Source organism: Chiloscyllium plagiosum, unplaced genomic scaffold, assembly GCF_037043375.1.
Source record: "Chiloscyllium plagiosum isolate Xiang-an unplaced genomic scaffold, Cpla_swu_hap1 HiC_scaffold_38, whole genome shotgun sequence".
NCBI classification, from domain to species: domain Eukaryota; kingdom Metazoa; phylum Chordata; class Chondrichthyes; order Orectolobiformes; family Hemiscylliidae; genus Chiloscyllium; species Chiloscyllium plagiosum.
This window is the reverse complement of record NW_028270176.1, coordinates 5055062-5080415: the sequence shown is the minus strand read 5'-3', so window position 1 is coordinate 5080415 and position 25354 is coordinate 5055062. Positions and strand designations below refer to the sequence as shown.

Sequence of the window (25354 nt, the reverse complement as noted above, 5' to 3'; positions counted from 1 at the left end):
GTCATTGAGTGTCCTGCGTGGTTCATTGAGTGTCCTGTGTGGGTCATTGAGTGTCCTGTGTGGGTCATTGAGAGTCCTGCATGGTTCATTGAGTGTCCTGTGTGGGTCATTGAGTGTCCTGTGTTTGTCATTGAGTGTCCTGCGTGGGTCTTGAGTGTCCTGCGTGGGTCATGGTGTGTCCTGCGTGGGACATGAGTGTCCTGCGTGGGTCATTGAGTGTCCTGTGTGGGTCATTGAGTGTCCTGTGTGGGTCATTGAGTGTCCTACATGGGTCATGAGTGTCCTGCGTGGGTCATTGAGTGTCCTGCGTGGGTCATTGAGTGTCCTGCGTGGTTCATTGAGTGTCCTATGTGGGTCATTGAGTTTTCTTCGTGGTTCATTGAGTGTCCTGCATGGTTCATTGAGTGTCCTGTGTGGGTCATTGAGTGTCCTGTGTGGGTCATTGAGTGCCCTGCATGGGTCTTGAGTATCCTGCGTGGGTCATTGAGTGTCCTGCGTGGGACATGAGTGTCCTGCGTGGGTCATTGAGTGTCCTGCGTGGGTCCTGAGTGTCCTGTGTTGGTCATTTAGTGTCCTGCGTGGGTATTGAGTGTCCTGCGTGGGTCATTGAGTGTCCTGCGTGAGTCCTGATTGTCCTGGGTGTGTCATTGAGTGTCCTGCGTGGGTCCTGAGTGTCCTGTGTGGGTTATTGAGTGTCCTGCGTGGGTCATTGAGTGTCCTGCGTGGGTCATTGAGTGTCCTGTGTGGGTCATTGAATGTCCTGCGTGGGTCATGAGTGTCCTGCGTGGGTCATTGAGTGACCTGCGTGGGTCATTGATTGTCCTGTGTGGGGCATTGACTCACCTGTGTCGGTCATTGAGTGTCCTGCGTGAGTCCTGTGTGTCCTGTGTGGGTGATTGAGTGTCCTGCGTGGGTCCTGAGTGTCCTGTGTGGGTCATTGAGTGTCCTGCGTGGGTCCTGAGTGTCGTGCAAGGGTCATTGAGTGTCCTGTGTGAGTCATTGAGTGTGCTGCATGGGTCCAGAGTGTCCTGCGTGGGTCATTGAGTGTCCTGCGTGGGTCCTGAGTGTCCTGCGTGGGTCATTGATTGTCCTGCGTGGGTCATTGAGGGTCCTGCGTGTGTCATGAGAGTCATGGGTGGGTCCTGAGTGTCCTGTGTGGGTCATTGAGTGTCCTGCGTGGGTCTTTGAGTGTCCTGTGTGGAGCATTGAGTGTCCTGTGTGGATCATTGAGTGTCCTGCGTGGGTCATGAGTGTCCTGTTTGGGTCATTGTGTGTCCTGCGGGGGTCTTGAGTGTCCTGCCGGGGTCATGAGTGTCCTGCGTGGGTGATTGAGTGTCCTGCGTGGGTCATGAGTGTCCGGCGTGGGTCCTGAGTGCCCTGGGTGGGTCATTGAGTGTCCTGCGTGTGTCATGAATGTCCTGTGTGGGACAATGAGTGTTCTGCGTGGGTCATGAGTGTCCTGCGTGGGTCATTGAGTGTCCTGCTTGGGTCATGAGTGTCCTGCGTGGGTCGTTGAGTGTCCTGTGTGGGTCATTGAGTGTCCTGTGTGGGGCATTGAGTGACCTACATGGGTCATGAGTGTCCTGCGTGGATCATTGAGTGTCCTGCTTGGGTCATGAGTGTCCTGCGTGGGTCGTTGAGTGTCCTGTGTGGGTCATTGAGTGTCCTGTGTGGGGCATTGAGTGTCCTGCGTGGGTCCTGACTGACCTGTGTGGGTCATTGAGTGTCCTGCGTGGGTCCTGAGTGTCCTCCGATTGACATTGAGTGTCCTGTGTGGGTCATTGAGTGTCCTGCGTGGGTCCTGAGTGTCCTATGTGGGTCATTGAGTGACCTGTGTGGGTCATTGAGTGTCCTGCGTGTGTCATTGAGTGTGCTGTGTGGGTCCTGAGTGTCCTGTTTGGGTCATTGAGTGTCCTGCGTGGTTCTTGAGTGTCCTGGGTGTGTCATTGAGTGTCCTGCGTGGGGCCTGAGTGTCCTGTGTGGGTTATTGAGTGTCCTGCGTGGGTCCTGTGTGTCCTGTGTGGGTCATTGAGAATCCTGTGTGGGTCATTGAGAGCCCTGCGTGGGTCATGAGTGTCCTGTGTGGGTCATTGAGAGTCCTGCGTGGCTCCAGAGTGTCCTGTGTGGGTCATTAAGTGTCCTGCGTGGGTCATTGAGTGTCCTGCGTGGGGCATGAGTGTCCTGCGGGGGTCATTGTGTGTCCTGCGAGGGTAATGAGTGCCCTGTGTGGGTCATTGAGTGTCCTGCGTGGGTCATTGAGTGTCCTGTGTGGGTCATTGAATGTCCTGCATGTGTCATGAGTGTCCTGCGTGGGTCATTGAGTGACCTGCGTGGGTCATTGAGTGTCCTGCGTGGTTCATTGAGTGTCCTGTGTGGGTCATTGAGTGTCCTGTGTGGGTCATTGAGAGTCCTGCATGGTTCATTGAGTGTCCTGTGTGGGTCATTGAGTGTCCTGTGTTTGTCATTGAGTGTCCTGCGTGGGTCTTGAGTGTCCTGCGTGGGTCATGGTGTGTCCTGCGTGGGACATGAGTGTCCTGCGTGGGTCATTGAGTGTCCTGTGTGGGTCATTGAGTGTCCTGTGTGGGTCATTGAGTGTCCTACATGGGTCATGAGTGTCCTGCGTGGGTCATTGAGTGTCCTGCGTGGGTCATTGAGTGTCCTGCGTGGTTCATTGAGTGTCCTATGTGGGTCATTGAGTTTCCTGCATGGTTCATTGAGTGTCCTGTGTGGGTCATTGAGTGTCCTGTGTGGGTCATTGAGTGCTCTGCATGGGTCTTGAGTATCCTGCGTGGGTCATTGAGTGTCCTGCGTGGGATATGAGTGTCCTGCGTGGGTCATTGAGTGTCCTGCGTGGGTCCTGAGTGTCCTGTGTTGGTCATTGAGTGTCCTGCGTGGGTCATTGAGTGTCCTGCGTGGGTCCTGATTGTCCTGGGTGTGTCATTGAGTGTCCTGCGTGGGTCCTGAGTGTCCTGTGTGGGTTATTGAGTGTCCTGCGTGGGTCATTGAGTGTCCTGCGTGTGTGATTGAGTGTCCTGTGTGGGTCATTGAATGTCCTGCGTGGGTCATGAGTGTCCTGCGTGGGTCATTGAGTGACCTGCGTGGGTCATTGATTGTCCTGTGTGGGGCATTGACTCACCTGTGTCGGTCATTGAGTGTCCTGCGTGAGTCCTGTGTGTCCTGTGTGGGTGATTGAGTGTCCTGCGTGGGTCCTGAGTGTCCTGTGTGGGTCATTGAGTGTCCTGCGTGGGTCCTGAGTGTCGTGCAAGGGTCATTGAGTGTCCTGTGTGAGTCATTGAGTGTGCTGCATGGGTCCAGAGTGTCCTGCGTGGGTCATTGAGTGTCCTGCGTGGGTCCTGAGTGTCCTGCGTGGATCATTGAGTGTCCTGCGTGGGTCATTGAGGGTCCTTCGTGTGTCATGAGAGTCCTGGGTGGGTCCTGAGTGTCCTGTGTGGGTCATTGAGTGTCCTGCGTGGGTCTTTGAGTGTCCTGTGTGGAGCATTGAGTGTCCTGTGTGGATCATTGAGTGTCCTGCGTGGGTCATGAGTGTCCTGTTTGGGTCATTGTGTGTCCTGCGTGGGTCTTGAGTGTCCTGCCGGGGTCATGAGTGTCCTGCATGGGTGATTGAGTGTCCTGCGTGGGTCATGAGTGTCTGGCGTGGGTCCTGAGTGTCCTGGGTGGGTCATTGAGTGTCCTGCGTGTGTCATGAGTGTCCTGTGTGGGACAATGAGTGTTCTGCGTGGGTCATGAGTGTCCTGCGTGGGTCATTGAGTGTCCTGCGTGGATCCTGAGTGTCCTGTGTTGGTCATTGAGTGTTCTGCGTGGGTCATTGAGTGTCCTGTGTGGGTCATGAGTGTCCTGTGTGGGTCATTGAGTGTCCTGTGTGGTTCATTGAGTGTCCTGCGTGGGTCATTGAGTGTCCTGCATGGGTCCTGAGTGTCCTGTGTGGGTCATTGAGTGTCGTGTGTGGGTCATTGAGTGTCCTGCATGGGTCCTGAGTGTCCTGCGTGGGTCATTGAGTGTCCTGCGTGGGTCCTGAGTGTCCTGCGTGGGTCATTGAGTGTCCTGCGTGGGTCATTGAGTGTCCTGCGTGGGTCATTGAGTGTCCTGCTTGGGTCCTGAGTGTCCTGTGTGGGTCATTGAGTGTCCTGTATGGGTCATTGAGTGTCCTGCGTGGGCCCCGAGTGTCCTGCGTGGGTCATTGAGTGTCCTGCGTGGATCCTGAGTGTCCTGTGTTGGTCATTGAGTGTTCTGCGTGGGTCATTGAGTGTCCTGTGTGGGTCATGAGTGTCCTGTGTGGGTCATTGAGTGTCCTGTGTGGTTCATTGAGTGTCCTGCGTGGGTCATTGAGTGTCCTGCATGGGTCCTGAGTGTCCTGTGTGGGTCATTGAGTGTCGTGTGTGGGTCATTGAGTGTCCTGCATGGGTCCTGAGTGTCCTGCGTGGGTCATTGAGTGTCCTGCGTGGGTCCTGAGTGTCCTGTGTGGGTCATTGAGTGTCCTGCGTGGGTCATTGAGTGTCCTGTGTGGGTCATTGAGTGTCCTGCTTGGGTCCTGAGTGTCCTTTGTGGGTCATTGAGTGTCCTGTGTGGGTCATGAGTGTCCTGCGTGGGTCATTGAGTGACCTGCATGGGTCATGAGTGCCCTGCGTGGGTCATTGAGAGTCCTGCGTGGGTCATGAGTGTCCTGCGTGGGTCATTGAGTGTCCTGCGTGGGTCATTGAGTGTCCTGCTTGGGTCCTGAGTGTCCTGTGTGGGTCATTGAGTGTCCTGCGTGGGCCCTGAGTGTCCTGCGTGGGTCATTGAGTGTCCTACGTGGATCCTGAGTGTCCTGTGTGGGTCATTGAGTGTTCTGCGTGGGTCATAGAGTGACCTGTGTGGGTCATGAGTGTCCTGTGTGGGTCATTTAGTGTCCTGTGTGGTTCATTGAGAGTCCTGCGTGGATCATTGAGTGTCCTGCTTGGGTCCTGAGTGTCCTGTGTGGGTCATTGAGTGTCGTGTGTGGGTCATTGAGTGTCCTGCATGGGTCCTGAGTGTCCTGCGTGGGTCATTGAGTGTCCTGCGTGGGTTCTGAGTGTCCTGTGTGGGTCATTGAGTGTCCTTCGCGGGTCATTGAGTGTCCTGTGTGGGTCATTGAGTGTCCTGCTTGGGTCCTGTGTGTCCTGTGTGGGTCATTGAGTGTCCTGCGTGGGCCCTGAGTGTCCTGCGTGGGTCATTGAGTGTCCTGCGTGGATCCTGAGTGTCCTGTTTGGTTCATTGAGTGTTCTGCGTGGGTCATTGAGTGTCCTGTGTGGGTCATGAGTGTCCTGTGTGGGTCATTGAGAGTCCTGTGTGGTTCATTGAGAGTCCTGCGTGGGTCATTGATTGTCCTGCTTGGGTCCTGAGTGTCCTGTGTGGGTCATTGAGTGTCGTGTGTGGGTCATTGAGTGTCCTGCATGGGTCCTGAGTGTCCTGCGTGGGTCATTGAGTGTCCTGCGTGGGTCCTGAGTGTCCTGTGTGGGTCATTGCGTGTCCTGCGCGGGTCATTGAGTGTCCTGTGTGGGTCATTGAATATCCTGCATGGGTCCTGTGTGTCCTGTGTGGGTCATTGAGTGTCCTGCGTGGGTCCTGAGTGTCTTGTGTTGGTCATTGAGAGTCCTGCGTGGGTCCAGAGTGTCCTGCGTGTGTCATTGAGTGCCCTGCGTGGGTCCTGAGTGTCCTGTGTGTGTCATTGAGTGTCCTGCGTGGGTCCTGAGTGTCCTGTGTGGGTCATTGAGTGTCCTGTGTGGGTCATTCACTGTCCTGCATGGGTCCTGAGTGTCCTGTGTGGGTCATTGAGTGACCTGTGTGGGTCATGAGTGTCCTGTGTGGGTCATTGAGTGTCCTGTCTGGTTCATTGTGTGTCGTGTGTGGGTCATTGAGTGTCCTGCGTGTGTCCTGAGTGTCCCGCGTGGGTCATTGAGTGTCCTGCGTGGGTTCTGAGTGTCCTGCGTGGGTCCTGAGTGTCCCGTGTCGGTCATTGAGTGTCTTGTGTGGGTCATTGAGTGTCCTGTGTGTGTCATTGAGTGTCCTGCGTGGGTCCTGTGTGTCCTGTGTGGGTCATTGAGTGTCCTGCGTGGGTCCTGAGTGTCTTTTGTGGGTTATTGAGTGTCCTGCGTGGGTCCTGAGTGTCCTGCGTGGGTCATTGAGTGTCCTGTGTGGGTCATTGAGTGTCCTGCGTGGTTCCTGAGTGTCCTGTGTTGGTCATTGAGTGTCCTGCGTGGGTCCTGAGTGTCCTGTGTGGGTCATTGAGTGTCCTGTGTGGGTCATTCACTGTCCTGTGTCGGTTCTGAGTGTTCTGTGTGGGTCATTGAGTATCGTGCTTGGGTCATTGAGTGTCCTGTGTGGGTCATTGAGTGTCCTGCGGTGGTCATTGAGTGTCCTGCGTGGGTCATGAGTGTCCTGCGTGGGTCATTGAGTGTCCTGCGTGGGTCCTGAGTGTCCTGCGTGGGTCATTGAGTGTCCTGTGTGGGTCATGAGTGTCCTGCGTGGGTCATTGATTGTCCTGGGTGGGTCATGAGTGTCCTGCGTGGGTCATGAGTGTCCTGCGTGGGTCATTGAGTGTCCTGTGTGGGTCATGAGTGTCGTGCGTGGGTCATTGATTGTCCTGGGTGGGTCATGAGTGTCCTGCGTGGGTCATGAGTGTCCTGCGTGGGTCATTGAGTGTCCTGCGTGGGTCATGAGTGTCCTGCGTGGGTCATTGAATGTCCTGCGTGGGTCATGAGTGTCCTGCATGGGTCATGAGTGTCCTGCGTGGGTCATTGAGAGTCCTGCGTGGGTCATGAGTGTCCTGCGTGCGTCATGGGTGTCCTGCGTGGGTCATTGAGTGTCCTGTGTGCGTCATTGAGTGTCCTGTGTGGGTCATTGAGTGTCCTGCATGGGTCATTGAGTGTCCTGCGTGGGTCATTGAGTGTCCTGCATGGGTCATGACTGTCCTGCGTGGGAAATCAAACTGTATGTAGTACTGGCGGCGAATGTTTCCATTTCTTGCAGACTTCTCTCTGACCTACTTCCCCTCATTTTGCCCTTCACAAAACGTTTGATTTGATTTTGAATTGGTTCAATTTAATCTTGAGACATTGACATGTTAACCAGATAAATTACATGTGCATCAGGGTAATCGAACAAAATGCAGAATATATTGTGATAGCTACATAGAAAGTGCAGAGAAAGGTTAACTGGAATATATCAGAGATACTTTCACAATCCTGATAACAACAGGAAAGAAGCTGTTATTTTAATCCATGTTTCAACTTTTTGTATCTTCTGCCCGATGGAAGAGGGTATTATTGGCGTGGGAAGACCCTTGTTTATGTTGGATGTTTTCCTGAAGCAGCAGGAAGTACGGACAGAGTCGATGGAAGAAAGGTTGGTTTGTATGATGGACTGAGCTGTGTTCACAACTCTAAGGCATTGTCTAAAGCATTCGCTTCCTTTTCTGATCACGTGCCATTTCAAAACCCCCTTTTCCCCATTCTAGTTTCAGCAGGTTGCCTGCAGGTCATCAAATAACATCCACTCTTCTCTTCGAAACTGTTGATGTTGTTCGTTGGTTACAGTCCTGTAGTTCCTGAAAGGGATCAAAAATAAATTTGCTGTTACTAGGTAAAACAATGTGATATACAATACTGCTCTATGTCATCAAAATGTTTACACTCAGTGGCAGAGACTGCCCACGGATTTATTTCAATTGTCTGGGAATGTTTCACACAGTCACTTGTGTTCTGTAAAATTGCCACATGGCAACACAGAAAATACAAAACAGGAGTAAGACTATTCAGCCCCACAGGCCTGCTCCACTAAGTCAATAGGATTGTGGCTGATCACTCAACTCAGTCCCTTTGCACTGCTTCCCCCCAACTTTCTCTCATTGGTCACTTTAGCCCCTAAGATTAGATCCAACTCTGTCTGGAACAACATTCAACGTTGGACCTGACTGCTTTCTGTGACTGAGGATTCCACAGGATGCCCACTCTCTGGGTGAAGACATTTCTCCACATCTCAGTCCTACCCAGTCTCCTTTAGATTGTGAACCCCCTGGTTCTGGACTCCCAGCATCCCTCAGTCATCAGGAACACGCTTCCTGTGTTTACCCTGGCTAATCTTGTAGGTTTCTATGAGATTCCATTCCCCCCTGCTGCCCCCATTCTCCAGTGAATACACATGCTCAGTTTTGGTTTTCACTGTGGTTTTGTTCAAGTTAAATTGTCTGACATGAATACACATCCTCACTGAAACCACGATTAGTACAATGTTATAAGCCAATAGATTAGTGTGACAGTTTAACATTGAATATCATACATTCATGCAGCATGGAAACAGACCCTTTGGCCCAACTCATCCATGCTGATCAGGTTTGCTGAACTGGACTTATCCCATATGCCCGTGTTTAACTCATATCCCTCTAAAACTTTCCTATCCACGAGCCTGTCCGAACATCTTTTAAATGTTGGAATTGTCCCTGTCTCTACCACTTCCTCTGACAGCTCGTTCTGTGCACGCACCACCTTCTGTATGATAAAATGACCCCTCAGATCTCTTTTAAACCTCTCTGCCCTTTCCTTAAGTCTATACCGTCCAGTTTTCGACTCCCCCATTCTGTCAAATGACTTTGGCTATTCACCTTGTCTATGGTCCTCATGATTTTATAAACGTCTGTAAGGTAATTCTTTCAGGCTCCTATGCTCCAATGGAAAAGAGTGTCCCAACTTATCTACCTTCAGTCTCGCTGACGTCCTTGTATCTTTTCTGCACCTTTTCCAGTTTAATAATATCCTTCCTATAGAAGGGTAATCAGAATTGTACACAGTATTCCAACTCCTGCACTTAATGCTCTGACCAATACAAACACCTTCTTCACCACCCTGTCTACCCTTTAAGAGCTTAACAGGATGGAAGTGCAGGACAAGCGTTAAAGTGCCAATTTCAAATTAAAAGTCTCAGTACTCACCGTCTCTCCATGGTGAGCTGGATGCAGTGTAGTTCCTTCTGAAATAGGAGAATGCATGAGGAAAACTGAAACACGACAGATTCTGCAGATCAGAAACTAGCACAGAGAATGCATCTGGGGAGACAGAGAGAGAAAGAGAGCGAACGTTGTGAGACCTCTGTCACTCTTCTTCGGTGAGTTCCAAAGAGAAGTCATATTGGAAATGTGAACTCTGTGCCTCTCTCTCTCTCTCCACAGATGCTGCCAGTTCTGCTCAGTTTCTCCCACATTTTCAGTGATAATTATTTCACTTTCTGCAATTAATTAACATTGAAGGTTACACAATGTTCATAAAATCACCTTGTCTTCACAATGATAATCTACTGATAAATAAGCAAGGCCTGTTGACTAAAAGATAATACAATAATGCTGTGGATTTTATCCTATCCTCCTCACAGTGACTAAATAATGGAAGTGAATTTTGAATTAGTTTGAGCAAGGTGTTAATGGAATATCTTGACAAGTGCAGCCCGCGTAAAGAAATAATTCTCACATCTCTGTTCTGATAATATCTCCGAAATGTCTCAGTCAGCCCCATCGTAGGTTTGACTCATCATGAGCTCGGAAGTAAGCATTTTGTGGAATAGTCACATTCATAGCTTTGTGGGGGAGAATACAAGATGAGGCCTCTCGCCCAGGGCAAGCTAAGCATTGGAGCATCTGCATTTAAAGGCCCCAAAAGCTTCTTGAAAACACATCCCTTAAATATTTTGGCCTGAACCATATTCTGTGATAACAATTCCCCCATAGGCGCGACACTCTCTGGGTGAAGACATTTCTTTTCATCTCAGTCCTGAAAGGTTTACCTCTTATCCTTAAGCTGTGACCCCAGTTCAGGACTGCCCTGATCACCAGGATCATCCTTCCTGTGTTTATCCTATCTAGTCCTGTTGGAATTCTACAGGTTTCTATGAGATTCCACCCATCAATCTTCTAAAATCCAGTTAATATTGTTCTAATCAATGCAGTTTCTCAACGTCTGTCCATCCTGTCATCCCAGGAATCAGTCTGGGAAACCTTTGCTGTAATCCTTCCACAGCCACAGTTGCCTTCCTCAGATAAGAAGACCCCAAAACTACGAACATAGTATTCCATTTGTAGAGAGGTGCAAGAGAGGAGCGGAGGACTGCTGGGAAGGTGAGTAAAAAACATTTTTTGAACAGAGCGGTGAGGAGAGAAGGCGGAGAAAAACAAGGGCTGCCAGGAAATATTTAAGTAGGTGAAAGCTAAATCTGAAACCATACACCGTAGGGCCTCCCTCCCACCTACCTCCTCTAACCTTACTAAGAGTCTTTAAACATGGGAAGTTTTCAGGTTTTCTCATTTTTTTTTTCTTTTCTTCTCTCCCTTTGTTTCGTCCTGTGCGAGCTTTCAGAGTAGCGGGATATGGATGTTAGGGCAGTTGCATGTTCCTCCTGCAGAATGTGGCAGGTGAGAGACACTTCACATGTCTCTGCGACTACATCTGCGGGAAGTACACCTAACTCCAGCTCCTCGAAAACTGAGTTAGGGAACTGGAGCTGGAGCTGGAGCTGGATGGACTACGGATCATCCGGGAGGCTGAGGGGGAAATTGAGAGGATATACAGGGAGGTGGTCACTCCCCAGGCACAAGGCAAGGACAGTTGTGTTACTGTCAGGGGGAGGAAAGGGAACCAACAGACAGAGCAGGGATCCCCTGTGGCTCTTCCCCTCAGCAATAGTGATATCATTTTGGATACTGCAGGTGGGGACAGCCTACCAGGGGGAAGCCTTAGTTGTCAGGTCTCTGTCACTGAGCCTGTCACTGTAGCTCAGAAGGGAAGGGGGGAGAATAGAAAAGCGCTAGTGGTAGGGGATTCAATAGTTAGACGGATTGACAGGAGATTTTGTTCCGTCCCCACCAATGCCACTCACCTGCATTCTGCTGACACGCCCCCCACAGACCCCACTGTCACTATCCCCACCCCCCAGAACCCCGAGGGGAGCACTACCCCTGCTCATGACTCTACCCCCATTCCCCCCACCATCACACCCACTCCAGGTACTGGCTCCGGCCCCACTCCCAGCTCTACACCCACACCAGCTCCCAGCTCCCAGCCCTGCCGAGTTTTCACCATCCCCCCAGACCTCCCCCTCACTGAGGACGAACGATCAGTCCTCAGCGAAGGACTCACCTTCGTCCCCGTCCGTCCACGCATCAATGAATTTAATACACGCCGTGACATCGAACACTTCTTCCGTCGCCTCCGCCTCCGAGCTTACTTTCACAATCAGGACTCCCGCCCACCTTCCGAGGACCCCTTCGCCCACCTCCAACACACTGCATCCACCTGGACACCCCGCGCTGGCCTAAAACCTGCCCTCGACCTCTTCATTTCCAACTGCCGCCGGGACATTAACCGCCTCAACCTGTCGACCCCCCTCCCCCACTCCAACCTCTCACCCTCACAATGCGCAGCCCTCCAATCCCTCTGCTCCAATCCCAACCTCACCATCAAGCCAGCGGACAAAGGGGGCGCAGTGGTAGTCTGGCGCACTGATCTCTACACCGCTGAAGCCAAACGCCAACTCGAGGACACCTCTTCCTACCGCCCCCTTGACCATGACCCCACCCCCCATCACCAAACCATCATCTCCCAGACCATACAGAACCTCATCACCTCAGGAGATCTCCCACCCACAGCTTCCAACCTCATAGTCCGGGAACCCCGCACTGCCCGGTTCTACCTCCTTCCCAAGATCCTCAAGCCTGACCACCCTGGCCGACCCATTGTCTCAGCATGCTCCTGCCCCACTGAACTCATCTCTACCTACCTCGACACTGTCCTATCCCCCCTAGTCCAGGAACTCCCCACATACGTTCGAGACACCACCCACGCCCTCCACCTCCTCTAAGACTTCCGTTTCCCCGGCCCCCAACGCCTCATCTTCACCATGGATATCCAATCCCTCTACACCTCCATCTGCCATGACCAGGGCCTCCAAGCCCTCCGTTTTTTCCTCTCCAGACGTTCCCAACAGTACCCCTCCACCGACACTCTCATTCGTTTGGCCGAACTGGTCCTCACCCTTAACAATTTCTCCTTTGAATCCTCCCACTTCCTCCAGATCAAAGGGATAGCCATGGCACACGTATGGGCCCCAGCTATGCCTGTCTCTTTGTTGGCTACATAGAGCAGTTGATCTTCCGTAATTACACCGGCACCACTCCCCACCTCTTCCTCCGCTACATTGATGACTGCATTGGCGCCACCTCGTGCTCCCGCGAGGAGGTTGAGCAATTCATCAACTTCACCAACACATTCCACCCTGACCTTAAATTTACCTGGACCATCTCTGACACCTCCCTCCCCTTCCTGGACCTCTCCATCTCCATCAGTGACGACCGACTTGACACTGACATTTTCTACAAACCCACCGACTCCCACAGCTACCTAGATTACACCTCTTCCCACCCTACCTCTTGCAAAAATGCCATCCCGTATTCCCAATTCCTCCGCCTCCGCCGTATCTGCTCCCAGGAGGAGCAGTTCCACCACAGAACACACCAGATGGCCTCTTTCTTTAGAGACCGCAATTTCCCTTCCCACGTGGTTAAAGATGCCCTCCAACGCATCACGTCCACATCCCGCACCTCCGCCCTCAGACCCAACCCCTCCAACCGCAACAAGGACAGAACGCCCCTGGTGCTCACCTTCCACCCTACCAACCTTCGCATAAACCAAATCATCCGCCGACATTTCCGCCACCTCCAAACAGACCCCACCACCAGGGATATATTTCCCTCCCCACCCCTCTCCGCCTTCCGCAAAGACCGTTCCCTCCGTGACTACCTGGTCAGGTCCACGCCCCCCTACGACCCACCCTCCCATCCCAGCACTTTCCCCTGCCACCGCAGGAACTGTAAAACCTGTGCCCACACCTCCTCCCTCACCTCCATCCAAGGCCCTAAAGGAGCCTTCCACATCCATCAAAGTTTTACCTGCACATCCACTAATATCATTTATTGTATCCGTTGCTCCCGATGCAGTCTCCTCTACATTGGGGAGACTGGACGCCTCCTAGCAGAGCGCTTTAGGGAACATCTCCGAGACACCCGCACCAATCAACCAAATTGCCCCGTGGCTCAACATTTCAACTCCCCCTCCCACTCTGCCGAGGACATGGAGGTGCTGGGCCTCCTTCACCGCCGCTCCCTCACCACCAGACGCATGGAAGAAGAACGCCTCATCTTCCGCCTCGGAACACTTCAACCCCAGGGCATCAATGTGGATTTCAACAGCTTCCTCATTTCCCCTTCCCCCACCTCATCCAAGTTTCTAACCTCCAGCAACATGATCCCCATGACTTGTCCGGACTTGTCCGACCTGCCCAGCTCCTTTTCCACCTATCCACTCCACCCTCTCCTCCCTGACCTATCACCTTCATCCCCTCCCCCACTGACCTATTGTACTCTATGCTACTCTCTCCCCACCCCCACCCTCCTCTTGCTTATCTCTCCACGCTTCAGGCTCTCTGCCTTTATTCCTGATGAAGGGCTTTTGCCCAAAACGTCGATTTTGCCTGTCCTCAGATGCTGCCTGAATTGCTGTGCTCTTCCAGCACCACTGATCCAGAAGGAGATTTTGTGGTCAGGAGTAGAACGCCAAGAAGGTATGTTGCCTCCCCGGTGTCAGGGTCCGGGATGTCACTGATTGGGTTTACTGGATTCTGAAGGGGGAGGGGGAGTAGCCAGAAATCGTGGTACATATTGGCACCAATGATATAGTCAGGAAAGGGATTGAGGATCTCAAAAGTGACAACAGAGAGTTAGGTTGGAAGCTGAAGAGCAGGACGAGTACAGTAGTGACCTCAGGTTTGCTACTGGTGCCACGAGATAGTGAGGTGAGGAACAGGCAGCGAATGCAGCTTAACACTTGGCTGCGAGGCTGGTGCAGGAGGGAGGGCTTCAGAAACCCTGATCATTGGGAGACCTTCTGGGGAAAGTGGGACCTGTACAGGAAGGGCAGGTTGCACCTGAACTGGAGGGGCACAAATGTCCTGGGTGGGAGATTTGCTCGTGTGGTTCGGGAGGGTTTAAAAAAGTTTGGCAGGGGGTGGGAAGCAGAGCTACATATCTGAGAGGGGGGCAGTTCCAGATGGGGCAGTGAATCTATCAGGAAGGTTTCTCACACGATGAAACAAAGAGATTGGTTAAAGTGTGTGTCTGCTTAAATGCAACGAGTGTCAGAAATAAGAGTGATGAACTTAGAACATGGATCAGGACTTGGGGCTACGATGTTGTGGCCATAACGGAGACGTGGGTTTCACAGGGGCAGGAATGGTTGCTTGATGTTCCAGGGTTGAGAACATTTAAAAAGAACAAGAGGGTGGAAAAAGAGGAGGGGGTGTAGCGTTGCTAATCAGAGAGTGCATCATAGCTACAGAAATGAAGGTTGTTGTGGAAGTTTGTTTACTGAGTCAGTAAGGGTGGAAGTTAGGAACAGCAAGGTAGCAGCCACCTCATTGGGGGGTTTCTACAGACCCCCTAATAGCAGTAGAGAGATTGAAGAACTCATGTTTTTTGGAAAAATGTAGATAAAGCAGGGTTGTTGTCATGGGTGATATCAACTTTCCCAATGTTGACTGGAACCTCCTAAGTACCGATGGTTTGGATGGAGCCGTTTTTGTCAGGTGTGTTCAGGAGAGTTTCCTTACTCAGTCTGTCAACAGGCCGACGAGGGGAGAGGCCATTTTGGATTTGGTGCTGGCAATGAGCCAGGACAGGTGTCAGATCTCGTGGTGGGAGAGTACTTTGGTGACAGTGATCACAACTGCCTCACATTCACCATAGCCTTGGAGAGGGAAAGGAGCAGTTAGCAAGGGAAGATATTTAATTGGGGAACAGGAAATTATGCTGCTATCAGACAGGATTTGGGAAGTAGAGACTGGGAGCAATTGTTCCACAGAACGGGCACAGCAGACATGTGGAGACTATTTAAGGAGCAGTGGTTGTGAGTGATGCACGAATTTATTCCTCTGAGACAGGTAAGAAGGGGTAAGATTAAGAAGCCTTGGATGATGAGAACAGAGGAGCTTGTCGTCAAAAGGAGAAGGCAGTTTACGTAAGGTGAAGGAAGCAAGGATCTAGCACAGCTTTAGAGGATTACAGGCTTGCTAGAAAGGAGCTCAGAAATGTTGTGGCCACAACAGGGACATGGGTTTCTCAGGGGCAGGAATGTTCCAGGGTTTAGAGCATTTAAAAAGAATAGGGAGGGGGTAAAAGAGGAGGGGGTGTAGCACTACTAATCAGAGAGGGTATCACAGCTACAGAAGCTTCCATTGTCGAGGAAGATCTGCCTACCGAGTCAGTATGGGTGGAAATTAGGAACAGCAAGGGAGCAGTCACCTCTTTAGGGGTTTACTACAGGCCCCCCATAGCAGCAGGGAGATGGAAGAAAGCATAGCTCGGCAGATTTTATAACAATGTGGATGTAGTAGGGTTGTTGTAATGGGTGACTTTAACTTTCACAATATTGATTGGAACCTCCTTCAAGCAGAAGATTTGAATGAAGCTGTTTTTGTAAGGTGTGTTCAGGAGGGTTTCCTAACTCAGTACGTTGACAGGCCGACGAGGGGAGAGGCCATTCTGGACTTGGTGCTCGGAAACAAGCCGGGGAAGATATCAGATCTTGTGGTGGGAGAGCATTTTGGTGATAGTGACCACAACTGCCTCACATTCTACATAGCTATGGAGAAGGAGAGGATTAGGCAAAATGGGAGGATATTTAATTGGGGAAGAGGAAACTATGATGCGATTGGACATGAGTTAGGAAGCATGGATTGGGAGCAATTGTTCCATGGTAAAGGCACTATAGACATGTGGAGGCTGTTTAAGGAACAGTTGTTGCAAGTGATGAATAAATATGTCCCTCTGAGACAGGCAAGAAGTGGTAAGATAAAGGAACCTTGGATGACGAGAGCGGTGGAGCTTCTCGTCAAAAGGAAGAAGGTAGCTTACATAAAGTGGAGGAAGCGAGGGTCAATCTCAGCTCTAGAGGATTACAGGCAGGCGAGGAAGGAGCTTAAAAATGGTCTGAGGAGAGCCAGGAGGGGGCACGAGAAAGGCTTGGCAGTATGGATTGTGGCGAATAAGAGAATGGTCAAAGAAAGGGTAGGGCTGATCAGGGATAGCATAGGGAATTTGTGTGTGGAGTCTGAGGAGGTAGGGGAAGCCCTAAATGAGTTTTTTGCTTCTGTCTTTATGAAAGTAATAAACTTTGATGAGGGTCGAGCTGTGGATGTGGTATATATGGACTTCAGCAAGGCATTTGATAAGGTTCCCCATGGTAGGCTCATTCAGAAAGGTCAGGAGGAATGGGATACAGGGGAACTTAGCTGTCTGGATACAGAATTGGCTCGCCAACAGAAGACAGCGAGTGATAGTAGAAGGAAAATATTCTGCCTGGAAGTCTGTGGTGAGTGGTGTTCCACAGGGCTCTGTCCTTGGGCCTCTATTGTTTGTAATTTTTATTAATGACTTGGATGAGGGAATTGAAGGATGGGTTAGCAGGTTTGCAGATGACACAAAGGCTGGAGGTGTCGTTGACAGTACAGAGGGCTGTTGTAGGCTGCAGTGGGACATTGACAGGATGCAGAGATGGGCTGAGAGGTGGCAGATGGAGTTCAACCTGGATAAATGCGAGGTTATGCATTTTGGAAGTCGAATTTGAAAGCTGAGTACAGGATTAAGGATAGAATTCTTGGCAGTGTGGAGGAACAGAGGGATCTTGGTGTGCAGGTACATAGATCCCTTAAAATGGCTACCCAAGTGGACAGGGTTGTTAAGAAAGCATATGGTGTTTTGACTTTCATTAACAGGGGTATTGAGTTTAAGAGTTGTGAGATCTTGTTGCAGCTCTATAAAACTTTGGTTAGACCGCACTTGGAATACTGCGTCCAGTTCTGGTCGCCCTATTATAGGAAAGATGTGGATGCTTTGGAGAGGGTTCAGAGGAGGTTTACCAGGATGCTGCCTGAACTGGAGGGCTTACCCTATGAAGAGAGGTTGACTGAGATCGGTCTTTTTTCATTGGAAAAAGGAGGAGGAGAGGGGACCTAATTGAGGTATACAAGATAATGAGAGGCATAGACAGAGTCGATAGCCAGAGACTATTTCCCAGGGCAGAAATGACTAACATGAGGGGTCATAGTTTTAAGTGGGTTGGAGGAAAGTATAGAGGGGATGTCAGAGGCGGGTTCTTTACACAGAGAGTTGTGAAAGCATGGAATGCGTTGCCAGCAGCAGTTGTGGAAGCAAGGTCATTGGGGACATTTAAGAGACTACTGGACATGCTTTCAGTCAAGGATAGTAGTGGGAAGTTGCGTGTGGAGGCGGAAGAGATTGGGGAGACACTGAATGAATACTTTTCTTCAGTATTTACTCAGGAACAGGGCATTGTCGTCGATGTGAATACTGAGTCACAAATAAGTAGAATGGATGGCTTTGAGGTATGTAGAGAAGAGGTATTGGAAATCCTGGAAAAGGTGAAAATAGATAAGTCCCCTGGGCCTGATGGCATTTATCCTAGGATTCTCTGGGAAGCAAGGGAGGAGATTGCAGAGCCATTGGCCTTGATTTTTATGTCCTCTTTGTCTACAGGAGTAGTGCCAGAAGACTGGAGGATAGCAAATGTGGTTCCCTTGTTCAAAAAGGGGAGTAGGGATAACCCTAGTAACTATAGGCCGGTGAGTCTCACTTCTGTTGTGGGCAAAGTCTTAGAGAGAATTGTAAGGGATAGGATTTATGCACATCTGGATAGGAATAATGTGATCAAGGATAGTCAGCATGGTTTTGTGAAGGGCAGGTCGTGCCTCACAAACCTTATTGAATTCTTTGAAAAGGTGACGAAGGAGGTTGATGAGGAGAAAGCGGTAGATGTGGTATATATGGATTTTAGTAAGGCGTTTGATAAGGTTCCCCATGGTAGGCTACTGCAGAAAATACGGAGATATGGCATTGAGGGTGAGTTGGAGGTTTGGATTAGGAATTGGCTGGATGGAAGAAGACAGAGGGTAGTAGTTGATGGCAAAGTTTCTTCATGGAGTGCCGTCACTAGCGGTGTTCCGCAAGGATCTGTTTTGGGACCATTGCTGTTTGTCATTTTTATAAATGACCTGGAAGAGGGGTTAGAAGGTTGGGTGAGCAAGTTTGCGGATGATACGAAAGTCGGAGGAGTTGTTGACAGTGAGGAAGGATGTGGCAGGTTACAGCAGGATATAGAGAAGCTGCAGAGCTGGGCAGAAAGGTGGCAAATGGAATTCAATGTAGCTAAGTGTGAGGTGATTCACTTTGGGAAGAATAACAAAAAGATGGGGTACTGGGCTAATGGTCGGATACTTGGTAGTGTGGATGAGCAGAGGGATCTTGGTGTCCATGTACACAGATCTCTGAAAGTTGCCACCCAGGTAAATAGTGCGGTGAGGAAGGCATATGGCGTACTGGCTTTTATTGGTAGAGGAATTGAGTTCCGGAGTCCTGAGGTCATGATGCAGTTGTATAAGACTCTGGTGCGGCCGCATCTGGAATATTGTGTGCAGTTTTGGTCGCCATACTATAGGAAGGATGTGGAGGCACTGGAACGGGTGCAGAGGAGGTTTACCAGGATGTTGCCTGGTATGAAAGGAAGATCGTATGAGGAAAGACTGAGACACTTGGGGCTGTTTTCATTGGAGAAAAGAAGGTTTAGGGGTGACTTGATTGAGGTGTACAAGATGATTAGGGGGTTAGATAGGGTTGACAGTGTGAACCTTTTCCCGCGTATGGAGTCGGGTATTACAAGGGGGCATAGCTTTAAATTAAGGGGGGGTAGATATAGGACTGAAGTTAGGGGTAGGTTCTTCACTCAGCGAGTCGTAAGTTCATGGAATGCCCTGCCAGTAGCAGTGGTGGACTCTCCCTCTTTATGGACATTTAAGCGGGCATTGGATAGGTATATGGAGGATAGTGGGTTAGTATAGGTTAGGTGGGCTTGGATCGGCGCAACATCGAGGGCCAAAGGGCCTGTACTGCGCTGTATTCTTCTATGTTCTATGTTCTATGCATATGGTCACAGAAATTTGAGGGTGCATACATGAGGATCAGTGGTCGGCACAACATTGTGAGCTGAAGGGCCTGTTCTGTGCTGTACTGTTCTATGTTCTATGTTCTAAATGGACTGAGGAGAGCCAGTTGGGGGCACGAAAAAGGCTTGGCAAGAAGGATTAGGGAGAACCCGAAGGCATTTTACTCATACGTGAGGAATAAGAGAATGAACAGGGAGAAGGTAGGGCCGGTCAGGGATAGAGTAGGGAACTTGTACGTGGAGCCTGAGCAGATAGGGGAAGCCCTAAATGAGATTTTTGCTTCAGTTTTCATTAAGGAAAGGGACCTTGTTGTGAATGGGAACTTTGAGGAGCTGGGATACAGGCTTGACCAGATCAAGATTGATGAAGTTGATGTGCTGGAAATTTTGGCAAACATTAAGATTGATAAGTCCCCAGGGCCAGAGCAGGTTTATCCTAGGCTGCTCCAGGAAGCGAGAAAGGAGGTTGCTAAGCCATTGGCGAGGGTATTTGCCACCTCGCTCTCTATGGGAGTCATACCGGAGGATTGGAAGAAGGCAAATTAGATTAGATTAGATTACTTTTTAGATTAGATTACTTACAGTGTGGAAACAGGCCCTTCGGCCCAACAAGTCCACACCGACCCGCCGAAGCGCAACCCACCCATACCCCTACATTTACCCCTTTAACCTAACACTACGGGCAATTTAGCATGGCCAATTCACCTGACCCGCACATCTTTGGACTGTGGGAGGAAACCGGAGCACCCGGAGGAAACCCACGCAGACACGGGGAGAATGTGCAAACTCCACACAGTCAGTCGCCTGAGTCGGGAATTGAACCCTGGTCTACAGGCGCTGTGAGGCAGCAGTGCTAACCACTGGGCCACCGTGCCGCCCACAATGTTGTTCCTCTTTTCAAGAAGGGGAGTAGGGAAATCCCTGGCAATTACAGACCAGTCAGTCTTATGTCTGTGGTCAGCAAAGTTTTGGAAAGAATTCTGAGGGATAGGATTTATGACTATTTGCCAAAGCATTGTGTGATTAAAGGCAGTCAGCATGGCTTTGTGAGGGATAGGTCATGCCTCACAAATCTTATTGAGTTCTTTGAGGAAGTGACAAGACAGGTCGATGAAAATCGAGCAGTGGATGTGGTGTATGTGAACTTTAGCAAGGCATTTGATAAGGATCCTCATGGTAGGCTCATTCATAAAGTCAGGAGATATGTGAAAGAGGGAGATTTGGCTATCTGGTTTCAGAATTGTTTGGCTGACAGAAGGCAGAGAGTGGTTATAGATGGAAAGTATTCTGCCTGGAGTGGGGTCCCGCAGGGTTCTGTTCTTGGGCCTCTGCTCTTTATAGTTTTTTAAATTACTTGGATGAGGAGATTGAGAGGTGGGTTAGTAAATTTGCAGATGACACAAAGGTTAGAGGTGCCATTGATAGTACCGAGGGCTATTGCAGGCTGCAGTGCGACATAGACAGGATGCAGAGCTGGGCTGAGAAATGGCAGATGGAGTTCAACCTGGATAAATCAAAGTGATGCATTTTGGAAGCTCAAACTTGATTGCTGAATATAGGATTAGGATCTGAGCTACACTCAGAGGCTGAACAGGCTGGGGCTGTTTTCCCTGGAGCGTCGGGGGCTGAGGGGTGACCTTATAGAGGTTTACAAAATTATGAGGGGCATGGATAGGATAAATAGACAAAGTCTTTTCCCTGGGGTCGGGGAGTCCAAAACTAGGGGGCATAGGTTTAGGGTGAGAGGGGAAAGATATAAAAGAGACCTAAGGGGCAACGTTTTCAGTATTCCAAATGCGGTTTCACGCAGAGGGTGGTACGTGTATGGAATAAGCTGCCAGAGGATGTGGTGGAGGCTGGTACAATTGCAACATTTAAGAGGCATTTGGATGGGTATATGAATAGGAAGGGTTTGGAGGGATATGGGCTGGGTGCTGGCAGGTGGGACTAGATTGGGTTGGGATATCTGGTCGGCACGGACGGGTTGGACCAAAGGGTCTGTTTCTGTGCTGTATATCTCTATGACTCCATGACTGGCACGAGGGGTCATAGTTTTAAGATTTTAGGAGCAAGTTAGAGATGGGACATCTGTTTACACAGAGAGTTGTGAATGCATTGAATGCGTTGCCAGCTGTGGTGGTGGAAGCAGAGTCATTAGCGACTGCTGGACATGCACATGGCCAGCAGTGAATTGAGGGGTGCGTAAGTTAGGTTATTTTCTTTTACATTAGGATTAATTCTTAGCACAACTTCGTGAGCCGAAGGGCCTGTTCTGTGCTGTACATTTCTATGTTCTATACTCTATATTCCTGGGTGTGGTCTCAGCCTGTATTATCATAGCGAGACATCCCTATTCCAGGATTCAAATCCTCTCGCTACGAAGGCTATCATCCCATTCGCCTTCTTCACCACCTGCTGATCCTGCAATGCTCACTTTCAGCGACTGGTGCAGGAGGAACTCACAGGTCTCATTGAACATTTCCTTTCTCTGAACTACCTTCAATCAAATAATATCTTACCTTAGAGGAGGAAGGCAAACTTAATAACAGGTCAGGAAATCAATAAACATCCCACCATAATCCCAAGTATCCCTATCCATTAGGTGACGTGCCATGACAAAAGCTAAAGAAGTGGAGCTCGCTTTGCTGAATGACTCATCCAGGGAGCGAGAACCCCCAGCCGTGCGCCTATGTTCTCCAAGGGAGACGAGAGCTAAGGTGTTAGCACAGCCACTTTTAAGATACAAACTGATTCAAGAACAGCTTCTTCCCTACTGTAATCAGATTTATGAATGTACCTTTCATACATTTGAGTTGACCTTTTTCTGCACCTTGTCTGTAGCTGTAACGCTATACTCTGCATTCTGGTCTATTACTCTGATGTACTGGGTACTTATGTAAGGTACACATGTGCAACATGCAAAACAATAACTTTCACTGTATCTTGGTGCATGTGACAATAATAAATCAAGTCAAATTTTAAAAAGTAGTCATTTAAATATTGTAAGGTGTGTACTTACTTTTCGTGGACAGACAGACTGCCAAAAAGGCACACATCAGATTAAGTACTATGAAAGTTGTAGAAGCCAATGCTATTGGCAATATAGGACTGGAATCTGACAAAAAAAGGCAATAATCTTCAATCAGCATAACACTTCAGCATTTTCTCATTAACCTGCATCAGAAATGATGATAGGTTTAGACCGGTTCTGGAGCAGGTGCAACTTAAATCTAGATCACCTGACCCCGAGGTTAGGACATATCCACCGTGCCACTGGAGCCCCGCACAGTATAGCGATCAGTATTTTTAATCAATCTGTTCAGATATGTTATGAGGAAGAATCTTGATCTCCTGGCTCACTGGGTGAGAACACTACCACTGCCCCATAAAAGTGACCCAATATTGTGGCAACTTTTGTTAATTAACCCGTTTTTCGAATCAACTTGCTCAGAGATGTTATAACGCACCTCTGGAGCAGTTGGAATTTCAACCCTGGCCTCCCGGTCGAGAGGTGCAAATACTGCTTCTGCAGCATATGAACCTCTGCCCTGTAGAATGAAAAATGTTTTTAAATTTTGTTTTAGACATCTATTTTACCGAATCAGCATGGTATTATGCATTTCAGGTCCAGGTGAGTTATGAACCATTTCTCCAAGTACCGCGGTAGTGACCAAATCACTGCACCGCAGGAGGGGCCCAGCATAATGATATTTGTTTTTATTAACCCACTTTCTTCAGAATCGACCAGATCACCCACCCCTGGAGCAGGTAGGTATGATGTGAACATACATCTCCTTGCCCAGAGCTAGGGGCATTAACATTGGACTATGACAGCCCCCCGCCCAGTACAGTGATTTTTTTTTCCGAAGAGTGTGGTGCTGGAGAAGCACAGCTGATCAGACAACATTGATGAGCAGGGAAATCAACGTTTCGGGCAAAAGGCTTTCATCAGGAATGAGGGGGGAGGGCAAGGGAAGGGGGCTGAGAGATAAATAGGAGGGTGGGGATGAGGGAAAGGTAGCTGGAAAGATATTAGGTAGATGCAGGTGGGGGAGGGGGGTTATAGTGAAGGTCAGAGGGATGGATGGAGCTAATAAGTGGGAAGGAAGATGGACAGGTAGGGCGGTGCAGAGTTGAAGGGTTAGATGTGGGATGAGGTGGAGGGACTTGTTCAGAGATGTTATTACACACCTTTGGAGCAAGGGCCTCCCAGTCCAGCGATAGGGATACTACCACTGCACCACAAGAGGGCCGCAGTATAGCTGCATATTTTAAAAATTTCATCCACTTTTCTAACCACTCTGTTTGGAGATGTTGTGATACACTGCTGGAGCAGGTGGGACTTCAATCCTGCCACCTGGTCCAGGGGGAAGGATACTACTACTGTACCACAAAAGGGCCCCAGTACAGTGACTTTCTTTTTTAATTGAACATATTTTTCTGATCAAGCTGTTCACAGATGATATCACACACCTCCGGAGCAGGCGGTCCCTGCTCCTCAATCTCCTAGCCCAGGGAATCGGCACTACCACTGTACTACAAGAGCTCCTGCCCCAGTACAGTGACATTAGCTTTACAACAATAGAAATCACCTGCATCATCTATCTGTAGTTTGCCAGTCATCATTGACAATTATACTTTAAGAAGCTGTAGACAAATATGCGAACTGAATAAATTACTGATTGAGTAATTTACCTGGATAGCTGTAATCATAAAACCCCGGGAAAACTGTGTCTTGTTTCAGCCATCCTTAAACTATAAAAATAACATACTGTTTCCAACAAGACAAGACATTACAGTACACTGTCACAGCTAGGTTAGTACTTGACTTACTTATCTCTGATGCCACAGCTTCATTGATTTGTTCTTCACGGTCTGAAACAAGAAATTGAAAAGCCTTGATTTTTAATTCACAAAATCAGAGCTAAAGACTCAGCTGCCCCATACCTAGACATTAATTCCTTGAGGTTTGACCATTTCCATCTTGAAGGACATGGGCAGCAGATACATGGGATTACCACTCCTACAAGTGGAGCCACTCACCAGGTTCAATTCCAGTCTGTGTGGAGTTTGCACATTCTCCCCGTGTCTGCGTGGGTTTCTTCCGGGTGCTCCGGTTTCCTCCCACAGTCCAAAAATGTGCAGGTTAGGTGAATTGGCCATGTTAAATTGCCTGTAGTGTTAGGTGAAGGGGTAAATGTAGGGGAATGGGTCTGGGTGGGTTGCTCTTCGGAGAGTCAGTGTGGACTGGTTGGGCTAAAGGGCTTGTTTCCACACTGTAGGGAATCTTAAAAAAAAATCCCATCCCTAAGGGCATTGTGGGTCAACCTACAGCACATGGACTGCAGCGGTTCAAGAAGGTAGCTCACCCTCACCATCCCAAGAGGGCAATTAGGGACAGGGACAATAAATGCTCAAATCAACCAACGATGCACACATTCAGGTAAGCTCAATACCGCATGTCAAAAATTCTGTTTAAATATCATCCCAATCCACAGAATCATGGCAACAGATTCTACAGTTCAACTCATCCACACTGACCAAGTTTCCCAAACTAAACTAGTCCCATTTCCCTGCATTTGACCCATTTCCCTCTAAACCACTCCTATTTATGTACCTGTGTAAATATCTTTTAAATGTTGTAATTGTAACTGCGCCTCCCACTTCTTTTGGTAGCTCGTCCCATACACGCATCACCCTCTGTGTGAAAACGTTGCCCCTCATGTCACTGCTAAAACTTTCTTCTCTCACCTTAAAATTGTACTGCCTAGGTTTGGACTTGCATACCCTGGGGAAAAGGTGTTGTCTATTCATCTTACCTGTGCCCCTGATAATTACATAAACCTCTATAAGATCATCGCTCAACCTCCCCTGCTCCAGTGAGAAAAATCCCAGCTTATTCAGCCTTATAACTTCAAACCCTCCAGATCTGGTAACCCCCTTGTAAATCTTTTCTGCCCCCTTTCCAATTTAATAATGTCCTTCCTATAGTCAGACAACCAGAACTGTACACAGTACTCCAAAAGTGGCCTCACTAATGTCCTTTTCAACCACAACATCACCTCCCAACTCCTATACTCGAGGCTGTGATCCAAGGGAAGGCAAGCATGCCCAACTTGTCTACTTGAAATGTAACTTATAACAAACTGAGTACCTCAACTCCAAGGATTCTCTGTTCGACAAAACCCCCTACCATTAACTGTGGAAGTCTATTGGTCTGCCATTTTCCACATGAAATATCACACAGCAGAGCTTACCAACAATAAACT

The 25354-nt window shown here is 49.4% G+C and overlaps 1 protein-coding gene across 3 annotated transcripts in view; it reads right to left on the bottom strand.

Moving 5' to 3' along the window:
* Window positions 1-7061: 7061 nt before the first annotated feature.
* Window positions 7062-25354, bottom strand: part of LOC122544175 (leukocyte immunoglobulin-like receptor subfamily A member 3) — a 30447-nt gene continuing 12154 nt past the window's right edge. The window contains exons 5-8 of one of the 3 annotated variants that reach the window (XM_087980975.1): window positions 23919-23960; window positions 22105-22200; window positions 8963-9076; window positions 7062-7582 (exon numbers count right to left, since the gene is read on the bottom strand). In XM_087980975.1, the coding sequence (XP_087837101.1) occupies window positions 7566-7582; window positions 8963-9076; window positions 22105-22200; window positions 23919-23960 (269 nt within the window). In that variant the 3' untranslated portion in view covers window positions 7062-7565. The remainder of the gene's footprint in view (window positions 7583-8962; window positions 9077-22104; window positions 22201-23918; window positions 23961-25354) is intronic. The other 2 variants (XM_087980977.1, XM_087980976.1) reach the window with 2 other exon arrangements.